We start from the raw sequence: 12,567 nt of genomic DNA, 5'->3' as shown, positions 1-12,567 counted from the left end.
AGTAATTCGCATTTTGGGATAGAACTATTATTTGAAATCATTATTTTAGCGATTTTCGGTCTTCCAATATTTAAAAAAAAACGTTCGATTTTTAAAAAAATATCTTAAAATTTTGGTCATTGTTCTTCTTTTTGAAAAAAACAGTTGTACGCTATATGAACAACATTAGATTTAAAAAAAAATCATATTTTCTAGCTAAATTTCTGAACATTTTTTTTTCAAAAAAAAACATTCCCCAAAGGATTTTGTTTAAATACACTTATAATGATCAAAAATAACTGAATATCATAATAAAACACTCCAAAAAATTTTACATTTTTCATAATTTCCGGTCAAAGTTTTGGCGAATTGCCAGGATTTTGAAAAATATGAGCTTTTGAGAAAACGCAATGTCGCATGTTCCGACCCCCCACAATGTTTGGATACTGTTAACTTTTAATAAAACAAAATTATAGAATACAAATTGTAGGAAAAAAATTTTTTTTTTGGTCGACTTCCAAAATTATGAGTGGCAAAAACTGAGTAATTGGCACCTTGTAAAAAACACAAAATATAATTTCAAAAATTCTTTGAAGTTTTATTATGATATTTATTCGGTCATTTTGGCACCACTGGAGTAGTTTTTAAAGCTGGTTTTTGTGAAACTTGAGAAGATACAAAAGCTGATCCGGATCCGCATTTATTTCATTCTGCCCTCAGCGTTCTGTATACTTTTTGAAAATTTGAAACAATATCCCCCATATTAAACTCGCCAATTGGGGGTACGGTAGGCTATGCTTCAATGTTCCAGTGTGTGACACAAAACGTATAGCGCATAGAAAAGGTGATTTCACTTATCCTGGTTTGAAAGCCGTTATCAGCTGCAATGAATATAGTCTGATGTACGTACATTCTCTGCGTCATCTTTCCGTTTAATGGGTGCGGAGAAGTAAGGAAAAATAGAAGACACGAAGATTTGAATCTCTATATAGTTTATAGCGTATGTCTGAGTAAAAAATTTGAATATCTGAAATCGTATGGTTCAATGAAATATCTTTATTTATAGCGTATAAATAGCGTCTGGATTGAAAAAAAAAACAAAAAATCAAAAAAGATGCACTGATAAAGCATCCAGCAAACAATAGATTTTCTCCGTAAAATGTTTTCCATTCCCTTCTAATCAAATCAATTAAAAATCGTCCGTCCAGTTATCATCTCAACTGTGTGTGTGTAGTGTGTTTTACCGTACCCATGTGTTGCTGATCACCCTGACTTATTGAACTTTTTTCAAGCCGTGAAAGGCGAAGCGACACGATAAGATCTCCGAAGTCACACATTCCCTGTCTCCCGCCTTTTTATTTTAGAATATGCATCTTCTGCGTAAGGAGCCTTGTCCTTTTGTCATCATTTTCCATTTTCAGAAGGTTCCGCGCGCAAACATTTTAAATTTTATTTGTAATCTCGCATCAGAAGTCACATGTTTTCTCAGTTTTTTTTTGGTGAAGTAGCGCCAGTTGGGTATTGTCTAAATACATTTATAATGACCCAAAACGACTAAATGTCATAATAAAATACTCCAAAAAATGTATTGATTTTTCAAAATTTCCGGTCAAAGTTCTGGCAAATTGCCAAAATTTTGATGAAATTTGAGTTTTTGAGGAAATCCAAAGCAATTTCGCATGTTCCGACCCCTACAATGTTTAAATACAAATAATTAAAACAAAACTACATTATAAAAATTGAAGAAAAAACTTTTTTTTTTGGGCTGACTTCCAAAATTATGAGTGTCAAAAACTGAGTAAATGTCACGATTGTAAATTAAAAATTAAAAATTGTTTTTTGAAAAGTTTTATGTTGATATTCGGCCATTTTGGCATCATATGAGTGGTTTTAACAATTTCCCCACTGGCGCTACTCCACCTTTAAATTACCAAAATCTCATTTATTGACAGAATATTTTTTGGCAAACTTGGCTTTTTATCGTTGAAAGTCTCCTTGAAATTTAAAAAAAATCAAAATTCCAGCCAAAATGTCCCCATTCGAAATGCACCTAGACATGGTAACATCCGAAGATGCGCTCCTATTGCCTTCCACAGCGACACCTTCATCGTCGTCTCCCTCTTCAATACCAAAGTGCCTAACTGAAAGATGCAAAGTTTGTGAAGATCGATCAAACAACAGTAGATATGGCGCGCCGGCGTGTCTTGGGTGTACTGTATTTTTTCGGAGAGCTGTTGTAAATAAGATGCAGTATAGGTGCTTGAGAGAACAAAAGTGTCTTATTTCATTCAGTAGGTTTTTAAAAAAATTATTTTTCAAAGATTTAGATCAGAGTATATATAGCAGGGTTGTGCGGCGATTGTCAAAGTTGCCGAACCCTAAAACGTTTGGAAACTGGCAACTTTTTGGCAACCGGGAACTTGGTTGCCGGTTGCCGCACAGCCCTGATATGTAGATCAAAAATATATGTAAAAATTTCAGCATACCGGTGTGCCTGCCGATATTGTAGATTTCAAAAGTGTCTTAATGTTGGCATGCGCCCAAACTCAATTCAAAGGAGGGATTTAGTGGGTCCTCGTAAGCTGTCTGGAGATTCCCTACCTGACGTTATAGTACTCGAAGGTACAGTCTCATACTTGTTTCGGTTTTTAAATCTCTCCAGGCTTCAGATCAATACGAAACGTTTCTTGAAGAATTCGCAAGCTTCCAAAAGAAACAGTTCTCCGAGCATCTTCCATACTTTTCGGAGCATCAAGTAGATGTAGCATTCCATAAGGACCAATCGGTGAGGATTATTATTTATTGATTTCTTAATATTTTTCATGAATTACAATATTTTAAGAACATCGTGAAATTTCGCCGTCGTGCTCGCGCTCATGACGTGAATATTATGCTGAAACTTTGCCTGAAACAAGCATCCGAGTGGGGAAGTCGTCTCAAGCCTTTTAAAAAATTGCCGGTAGATTCAAAAAAGAGTATGATGGCTGAATATTGTCTCGCGTTCAATTTGATAGATCAGGGATACAAAACTTCGAAGGAAGCTGATCTGGGGATTTGGTTGCTTCAAAATGGTAGTTTTATGCATCCCGACTACTTTTTTGGATTGAACGTGACAAATGTTAACATGGAGAGTATGAAGCTCAAAACACAGTAAGTTTTTTTTAACATTTTGTGAAGAGATTTCAGATTTTAACAGGAGTATTTTCAGACTTCATCACAATTTTGTTACCGAAATGATAAACTGCCTGGGTACCCCATTCCGCAGGCTTCAAATTGACGATGTCGAGTGTGCCGCGTTGAAAATCATTCTTCTACTGACCCGTGAGTCGTTTTTTTTTACTTTCCAAAAATTTCTGAAAATACTTTATCCAAATTTCAGCTTCATGCACCAAGCGAGCTATCTATGCTGGTCAAGAAGGTGTGCTTGCGGGGCTTTACACAAAATGTACCGAAGAGCTCATGGATCATTGCATGAGCAAGTTTCCCGAGAGCGGAGCCGAACGATTTGGGGAAATTCTGCTGTTGTTAGGCGGGATTCGTTGTGGAATTAAAGCCATGTATAATCAAACACGTGTCTCGGATCTCTTCAATTTCATGAAACTAGATCCTACTGTAAGGGATATTTTGTTGTCTTGAAGATTTGTGCAATATATTTATGCTTGACGGGTTACATTTTTTGTTAACGTACCAATAAAAAAATAATGTATTTTATATGTCAAAATCTGTATTTGAAACCTACTGACAACATGATTTTTAATAGATTAAAGATGGATTAAAGATATTGAATTTTTTCACATATATATTTGGAATCAAGGGCAAATTTGGAGAAATTTGAAAATATTTCCCAGACTTTGGTACTCCACCGTTTATGGTCGGTAGAGTGTTCCAAAAACTTTAATAATAAGAATTTGTCATTTACTCATACAATGGTTTACAACTTACAAATAACTTTGACCAAAATTTGCCCACCCCGTCATATTCTCATGTACAACCTTGTGATGATGTATTGAACTAATCTTATCAATTAAAAATCGTTTGTCCATTCTTTATCCGGGCTGTATGTAGTGTGATTGATCATAACCCGGTTTTGTTGGTCGACGACTTATTGAACTTCCTAGATACTATGTGGACGTAATGATTAGATCAGGGGTGGGCGGCAAACGATTTTTTCCGGCAAAACGGCAAACTTAATACGCTTAAAATGTTTTAGTGGTACCGAAATAAAGTGTGTTTCTTCGCATTTTCAACATCTTGGCGGGCCTGGAAGTCTGCGTGATGTTCGATAGCAACTGCGAAATGAGCTTCGCTCATGAAAACAGTCACCTCTCCAGATCGCGATGTGCATTTGATCTGGGTATTAGATCTCTCTAAGACGTGGAATGTCTCGGCGATATAATTTAATTGATCCTATTGGAACTGAATTGATTTTGTTTAAGACGAACTCGGGACCATTTTACACAATCAATAAAATAGCGATATTCATATTTGGATATAAGGAGTATGTTAATATACACAGCAGTCCAGCCAATAAAGATGTGAATGGTCGACGATAAACCGCAGTTAACCTGAGACACACGAGGGTGTAAATGATTCTTTATCATGCTCGATGCCAGCTGCTCAGTTGCTCCAAAAATCTGCTAATCGATATTATACGTGGCATGGAGAAAACAGGAACAAATTAATTACAATCTATGTTCTTCGTGCCCAATAAGACCTTTCCGTTCAAACGAAACACGTTCAGCAAAACAAATTTGGGTACAAATCACGATTTCCGTGACATTGCAAAATTTTCTTCTGGAGACTGTTTCGGAGATTAAAATCAGCGGCGGCGTGGTGGTCTATTCAAACCTTTCAATGTTAGGGAATGTTGCTTAAAAATATTTTCAAAAAGTTGAAATATGTGTACAACAATTCTACTTTTAAATTTCAAACCAAAGTGAGTAGTCATAACGCCCTCATTACATGAGGCACACTTCACCGAACTTCTAAAATTGTATGTTTTGCTGCACAATGACTACCCATTTCCTAATGCTGTGATTGCAAAATTTTAGCATTTGTGCATTTGTGGGCCATCGCTTGCTTCTAATAATGTCGATTGCACAAAATAGAATTCCGAACAAAGTCGACCGAAATCCTAATAACGCGAAAAGGTAGAGTTTTTAGAGGAACCCAAAACAACGCAGATCCCTGACAAAAGCTATAGTATTGGTTCAAAGTCTAGGAAGAAACGACAACACAGATTACTCACTTAAACATTTACACAAATTACCGGTTTCCAATTTTAGGTGAACTTTCATGTCTTTGAGATAATAATTATTTGCCTCCGAAAGTATGCAATTTCAACTACTCTTTTGTCTAATATTAGAGGTTGGATTCTTTTCCGGGTTCAGATTTTTTGGAACTGAGCTTAACGTCTAGACAACAAACTTACTAGAATGCTCGTAATCGCTGTCTAGATTTTGAGTCAGAGGATGTGATTTTTTTAAAAACATGTTTGCTGAATATGAAAAAATGACTAAAATATAAAATAAGCACATTTATTTTTAAAATGAAGAATTAACGATTAAGAATCCAACTTAACATGCTGTGACACTTGTACAGTAACCATTGACTTGCGTCGAAAAACTGGATGCGTCAAGTAGAATACCCATGACACCATGCACGTTTCCAGGTCATTTCCAAAAGGACGAAGCATAATGGCGTAATAGGAATATTCAATTGAATTGAGTTGAGCAGCAATCTTAACAGTTTGATATATATGTTTTTGTTCTCGTAAATAGTCTGAGTTACCACTATCATGGAATTTGAGAGATATGAACAAATCATGGATACAGTGGTTACTGTGAGAGACACCTCTGCTTTATGGGATTTTTGAGATCTTGTGTGAGCTGCTGTAGTAGACTTAAGATGTGCAAGCTTTACGAGAAGAACCGAGTTATTGATCAAACTTGCCGACAACCAGAAAAGATTGTTGAATAGTAGAAAATAATTATTTCGTAACTGGAAATGTCTTGATTCGCCTTTTTTCTGATTTCAGTCAATCGTTACCCCAAACCAGGATTCTCGAAATCCGAGAATTACTGACCCAAATGGAAACGGCCCCAGTGCCGCTGTACAGTAACCAACAGCTGGCCACAGGAAAAATGTAAAGAAAATTGGATAAATTGAAATGAACGGAAGTGCTGATTTTAGTATAACTCGATTGATCTGTAACAAATAAACTGTTCAGAAAGAAACACTAGGCTGTGTGCAACCTTGTTGGCAAAAAGTTATTTGGTTCAATTTTTCATCAAGTTGATTTTTGAAGGGACTACTCCATTTATTACAAAATTACCTTACTGACAAGTATGTCTTAGTGCTACTTGCATTCTTTATGAATGCGGGGCTACAAGTTTGGCTACGTTTATTATTTTCATATTATAAGATTTACAATTTATGTGACGGTAAAAAATTCTAATGTACTTGAAAACATTTGAAAACTTCACAGGCTTCAGAACAGGGCTGTGTGGCATATCTCAAAATTTGCCGAGCTTGACACACTCCGAAAATTTTGATATTTTTAAAATGTTTTTTGGAGCACCAAAACTATTGAATTCTGAACAAAAATCTGGTTTTCTGAATAAGTTGTAGTGTGTCTGCATCAAAATAACTCAACTTTGTACCATTTCACTACATTTTTGGAGACAAACTCAAGAGTCTTTGTCAAAATTGTATTGTCAAATTTTTGATGAGTGCGGCAAATTTGAAATTTTCCGAGCTCGGCAATTTCGGCAAATTCGGCATATTTGTCTAGCTCAACAAACGGCGAATTCGGCAAATTTGCCGCACATCCCTGTTTCAGAGCTTTATGAAAAAAAAACGACGTTTCATACCTTTCCCTGTCTCTGGGGATAAGCTATTAGGACCAATCGCATTGTGGAAACCAAAAAAGGAAATATCATATTTGCATAATTCACGTAATAAGTGGCGATATAAAGTGCCATAATATAATGGTTTGGTGCAGAGCTTGCACACCAACTGGTAAAGATTCCGGTAGTCATAAGACGAATGTGCACAAAATCGAATATGAAAAATAAGAGGCACTAAAATATAAATTTGAATAGTTTAGAGCTCGATACTTACCGTGAATTGTGAGATACAGATTGCTGTGAACAGAGGAACATTAACATTTTTATCTCTCATTGCATATTTCAACTTTACTAAAATTCGTAGCATTACGATAAAAGTGATAGGCATGTATATAACTGGAAGAAAGAGCAGAAACATTGGAAGAGTGAAGAAAGAAAATTCAAAATTTATAAATGTTTCATTTCCATGAATTCCGGGAAGTAGTGGTAGAGAAGTTGGCGAAATCGTCAGCGACATCTTAAAATGAAAAGCATATTAGTCAGGAAAGACGGAAGATAGATATCCAAATCTATAATTTGTCTATGTGCAGAATTCTAATTGTAAGGGTGTCTGTCGTCAAATCGCGTACTTGAGAGCGTAGAAAAATATTGTTCACGAGTAGATTTTCCAAGTATGAATATATGATAAATAGAGATGAAAATCACAAAGTTTTCGGAGAAAATAAAGAGAAGCTGTCGAAATGGGGGGGGGTTTGTTCGAGAATTTTGACTACATTATCCAGTACTACTTTCGAATGATAAAAAAATTGTAAATATGGGAAAAGGCCTTTAAATGATCTCAAATTACCTCTGAATATTTTGAAGTTACTCCGGTCCACATCGACAAGTGCTATTATGTCTTACAAAATTTCATTTTCTGGTGTATCTGGAAATATTCATGTTACACAAAAGGCGCAAATATTTGCAAACACTAGATTAGTTTTTGCTTCTACTGGTTTAGGTGCAAATTTTGGAGAAAGTGGTCTACCGGCTATGATTAAAGACTTGTTTGTAAAGCGAGCAAGTGGTGGGGGTGTAAAAATAGAAAAAAAACGGTGACTAATAGAAAACAAACGAGTTAACGCTGGATTTATGTTTTAATTCTGAAAGTTTCATTTTTTAATCTAAGTTTTTTTCTTAATTGCATGGATATTCGGAGAAAAATTTTAAATCTAAAACTTTCTATGAAATTTCAGGCGCCACCTGACAACTGCACAACAACATTTTCCAGAAATAAAATAATAATTTAAATTAAGTCTCAAAATTAATTAAAAAATTAATCACGTTACTTCCCAAAATGAAAGAAAATTTGTTTAATTTCAAAATTGAGAAATAAAAATTCTAGAAAAATAATTATTTTTTACGTGACAAAATAGCCACGAAAGATGACAATAGATAAGAAATTTGCAAAAAGAAAAAACTCAAAAAATCGATAAATTTTTGTTTATTTCTCCATATAGCAATGCCGAACCCGCCACCAAAAGAGGATTCTTGGACTGTCCTGCCAATCGGAGCACCCTTCCCGCCGAGCTCAGTCCAATGCATGTGTGAGGAGAATATGCACGTAGCTCTCTGGTACGAGCACGGAAGCCCAATCTTTGGACGCTCGTGGAGCAACAACGGAGTTGTGGAATGCTCAGTGACCACCAACCAACAACTCGGAGGACATATTCAGATTCTGCAGTACCTTGGGGATCACAACGACCAAGGTTAGTTTTTAAAACGAATTTCAATACCTAATTAAATAATTTCCAGGTTTTTGGTACCAGTGGATCCAATACAAAAACCGTTATGAGAAGCTCAACGACACGCATCAGCTCGTCCATTGCGGAGACGTCTTCCCTATCTTTTGGAAGCGTGTCGAAGGAAGCCTGCTCGGCTACGTGAACAGCAAGACCGAGGAGGCGTGGTTCTCCTGCGATGGGAAGGTGATCAGACAGCACGGAGCACAGCTCGACGAGATGTTCGTACTTATCCGCAACTTTATCGGCGGACCACCAGAGTGTCCATGTGACAAGTGCAAAGCTGATCCACCACCACCAAAGAAGTCCCGTGTAGCAGGCAATGATAGATGATGACAAAAGCTGTGTTGGTCGCCGAATCGAAGCAAAGGTAATATTCTTCAGATTCAGTTAAATCTAAAAACAAAAAATGAACCACGAACATCTTACCTTACACGTACTTGCCAGCTGATTAGAAAGTGTACGTGCAGCTTTAGAAAACGGGGTCGGTGTTGCTCGCATGATGCGGTTTGCCTGTGCTATCCTGCCCCCACCAAACAGAAAATGAAACGAAAAACAGTTAAACTTCCGAAAATCCCACTGGAATGCTCCAGTACATTAAAGACAGTTAATTAGTATTTTAAAACTGTAAAGTATGATTTTTTTTTGTGATGACTTTAAAATTCGCAGGAAACATATCGTGGTCTGAGAGAACCCCAAACGTAGCTCGCTTGCTCTAATTTCCTAATAATATGACAACCATTTCAGCCCTGAGCAATGCCGAAGTCTACGATCAAATAGTGAGCCGCGTGGATTTCAATGACACGTGAGTTTTAGATAGGAAACATTAAAATAATTCAACAAACTATTTTCAGACTGTCTCTTCACAAAGTCTCTCGAAAGTTTAGAGAAACTTTCTTGAGAACAAAGAGAGTTGATTTAAAACATGTGAAAGTAATCCACCGGAAAAGCTATGCGACTATCTGTATCAAATCAGAGGATGGCTCTAAATCGGATAAGTTCATCGACTATCGACCGGAGAAAGCTGGGGTCACGATCCTCTGCCATGGATATACGTCCCGAGGAAAATTACACGTCAAGAAGGAGACCTTTCTACAAGGAGAAAACTATATGGAGTTGCTCAAGAAAAACTTTAAATTTATAGTGGAGAACAGAGATGTGACGATAAAGGAGTTTTCTCATGAAATTGAAGACGATGAAAAAAATGAGGAATTCCGGATTAAATGTATCGACGATATAAATGAAATTTTTGAGTCTGCCGAATTTTTGACGGTTTTCACATTGAAACTCGGTTACATCAAAGTATCCGAGCTTATCGAAATGCTACAGAATCTCCATATGATCATCAATCTCTGTTGTGACAAACTGGATCCGGATCATATTGGATTTCAAAAACTTTTTTCACTCAAAAAATGGGAAATCTTGTGCTGTTTGAGCAAGCGAAGACTATCAATCTTCCCATCGAATATTTCCTACACATGGACTTTGATCTACGTTTTGCAACGTTTACACCGTCGGATTTGTGTAAAATAATAGAGGTGAGATATTTAAAATGTATTTGGCAATGTTATGAAAGCGTCCCAATTGCCAGTACCGATCTCGACATTTTCCAAGTTATATGTAGAAAAATTATGGGATATTTTCGACTAAGTCAATAGTTTTAGCTCAAAACTTGTTCCCAAAACTCACAACATGGGTTGACAAACTGGATGCATGGTTTTCTGCTTACATGAACATTTAAGGGGTCTAATAATAGTGTATAGCACAATAGGTGTACCCCACCAAAGACTAATCAAGTCGAATTATGCTCATAATGAAAAACTAACTAAATTTCCAGACGGCTGAAGAAGATCCCAAATTCAGAGAAGTTCGCATCAAAGCCAACAAGTGTAAAGACCCGATCGGACTTGGAAGAGTTTTCGACCCGTGCTTCAATTCGTACGGTGAAGATAATTTGGCGGAGTTTACGTACAAAACGTCAGACGCCAGAAATTTCTCGATTGAAATCTGCTTGACATCAACTTGGATTTCTATAATCGTGTCTATTGATAATTCTGGTAAGTTCCGACTCGATAAGCGTTATAAGTTTTCTTCGATGTTTTTCAGAACCGCCAAGTCCTCAGAAGTTTACAGTGTTTAAGCGCATGGGCTTCGAAGATTGCGAGACTGTAGAGGATTTCATATGGCATGTAGAAAACTCAACGAAGAAAACCGTGAAGAACGCCAAAATCGAACGAAGGTACCGTAAAAATCAAAAAAAAATTGTGAGCTCGAGCCGGCCGTTAAGCGACTCTGTGACTGCCCGCCGACAGTCCAATGGATGTTTATGGCATAGCTCGCGCAATGCTTGCAATTTTAAAAAAAGTCACATGGTCTAATTTCCCAATAATATGACAAATATATATTTCAGCCCCGACCAATCCCCATTCGACTTAGTGGACTAGTCTCCTCAGGATGTGATGCATACAGTCTACGATAAAATAGTTAGCCACGTGGATTTTCCCGACTCGTGAGAACATCTTTAATTAGGGAACATTCAAATAATTCAAGAAACAATTTTCAGATTGGCACTCCACAAAGTCTCTCGGAAGTTCAAAGACGCTGTCTCGAGAAAAGCTAAAGTGAATCTTGAATATCTAGAAGTGATTCATCGAAAAGAGTCTGCGACGATTCGATTCGATCCCGATTTTTTCGTGGAGTACCTCCCAATGGCAGATGGAGTTAATGTCAGCAAGAAATGGTACATACCATCGGATATGAAAGATGAATTCCAAGATCACTTTTCAAAAGAACACTACGTCGAAAAAGATGAATTTGTGCAAGACGAGACGTACTTGGAGATAGCCAAACGAGACTTAAAATTGATCGTTGGAAATCGAAATCTTGAGATTAAAAACTTCAAACATCACATTTGGGATATGGAAGATGTTGAATTTCGGAAGAAATGTATGGACGACATGGATGACATTCTAAAGCCAGCACAATTCCTGACTGCTCATGAAATTGATATCTCAAGCCGAACATTCTCCAAACTGGAGGAATTCATATCAATGTTCCATTCTGTCCATAAGCTTGTTTATAGTCCGAAACAAGGTTCCAACGATGACAAATACGAAAAACTTGTTGGATCAGAACAATGGAAGAAGATTCGGGAATTCAGATCACGTGCCGTGCTCAATATTCCAATTGGTCATTTCTTGCATTTTGAAGATTTTACAGTTTTTCTTTGGACGCTCTCAACGGATGATATGGAACAAATTATGAAGGTAAGATATTTAAAAACGTTCTTGGTTTTTATCCCCAATTTGTCAGCCCTATTCACGATAGTTTCCGGGTCCCGCGTATCACTATGATTTTGCGTGTGATTTTCAAGTTGAATGCGTATCCCGGAAAATGTCTGGATATACGTAGACCTATTGGTTTTCTGCTTCCCCAACATACGCGCCCGCCAAACGTAATACAAGAACTAAGTGATTTTCCAGATGCTCGATGAGAATCCCGGCCGCCACAGAGCTTTCATCGAGGTCAAGAATTGTGAAAACCCAATTGGATTATTCAAAGTTTGGGATTCGGATTTTGTGTCGAACAATAAATTGGAGGACAGCGCTTGATTTTATTACTTTGATGCCAATGGAAGACGTAATTCAGTTCGCATTAAAAGATACTACAATAATTCTATTCGAGTTTCTTTTTAGTAGAATGTTCGTTTCAATAAATGGTCTATCATTGACAGTGTTTTTGGCTTTGAATTTGAAAAGAACGGTATGAAATTTTCAGACAGTACCTTCAGACAGTTAACATGATTTATTCTGAACGCTAAAAATTTTGATTCGGCATCAAATTGGTCCTGACAAAATTATATTGAATTCATACTAGTTTCCCCATGAGGCCTGTCTATGGTTTGACACATTTTTCAAGTTGCTCCAAGACGCCTATCTCAGAAAAAAATTAAAAATTTT

The 12,567-nt window shown here is 36.7% G+C and overlaps 2 protein-coding genes and 1 pseudogene across 3 annotated transcripts; 2 read left to right on the top strand and 1 right to left on the bottom strand.

Moving 5' to 3' along the window:
* The first annotated feature begins 2,001 nt into the window (after positions 1-2,001).
* On the top strand, positions 2,002-3,760 carry nhr-260 (Nuclear Hormone Receptor family). Its single transcript, NM_071034.3, has 6 exons — positions 2,002-2,270; positions 2,461-2,601; positions 2,649-2,764; positions 2,822-3,129; positions 3,188-3,300; positions 3,359-3,760. The coding sequence occupies exons 1-6, from the start codon at positions 2,009-2,011 to the stop codon at positions 3,613-3,615; spliced, it is 1,197 nt and encodes a 398-aa protein (NP_503435.1). The 5' UTR covers positions 2,002-2,008; the 3' UTR covers positions 3,616-3,760.
* A 1,782-nt stretch (positions 3,761-5,542) lies between these two features.
* On the bottom strand, positions 5,543-7,344 carry sru-28 (Serpentine Receptor, class U; the record flags this gene model as incomplete). Its single annotated transcript, NM_071033.2, has 5 exons — positions 5,543-5,719; positions 5,770-5,979; positions 6,028-6,186; positions 6,852-7,061; positions 7,102-7,344. 5 exons carry the CDS (start codon positions 7,342-7,344, stop codon positions 5,543-5,545), a joined length of 999 nt encoding a protein of 332 aa, NP_503434.2.
* Positions 7,345-8,328: 984 nt separating this feature from the next.
* Positions 8,329-12,219, top strand: C38C3.8 (annotated as a pseudogene). Its single transcript has 9 exons — positions 8,329-8,575; positions 8,622-8,978; positions 9,356-9,413; positions 9,463-10,146; positions 10,446-10,665; positions 10,715-10,847; positions 11,019-11,117; positions 11,172-11,874; positions 12,091-12,219. Coding segments are annotated over exons 1-9 (2,630 nt in total).
* Positions 12,220-12,567: the final 348 nt, after the last annotated feature.

The sequence above is a fragment of the Caenorhabditis elegans genome, chromosome V (assembly GCF_000002985.6).
Source record: "Caenorhabditis elegans chromosome V".
Taxonomy (NCBI): Eukaryota; Metazoa; Nematoda; class Chromadorea; order Rhabditida; family Rhabditidae; genus Caenorhabditis; species Caenorhabditis elegans.
This window is presented reverse-complemented; position numbering and strand designations above follow the sequence as displayed.

Excerpts from the sequence above, each read along its gene's own strand:
- nhr-260 (NM_071034.3), top strand. The coding sequence starts at position 2,009 with ATGTCCCCATTCGAAATGCACCTAGACATGGTAACATCCGAAGATGCG. Across the intron at positions 2,271-2,460 it reads AAAGTGTCTTATTTCATTCA|CATACCGGTGTGCCTGCCGA; the intron begins GTAGGTTTTTAA and ends TAAAAATTTCAG. Across the intron at positions 3,301-3,358 it reads AATCATTCTTCTACTGACCC|CTTCATGCACCAAGCGAGCT; the intron begins GTGAGTCGTTTT and ends TCCAAATTTCAG.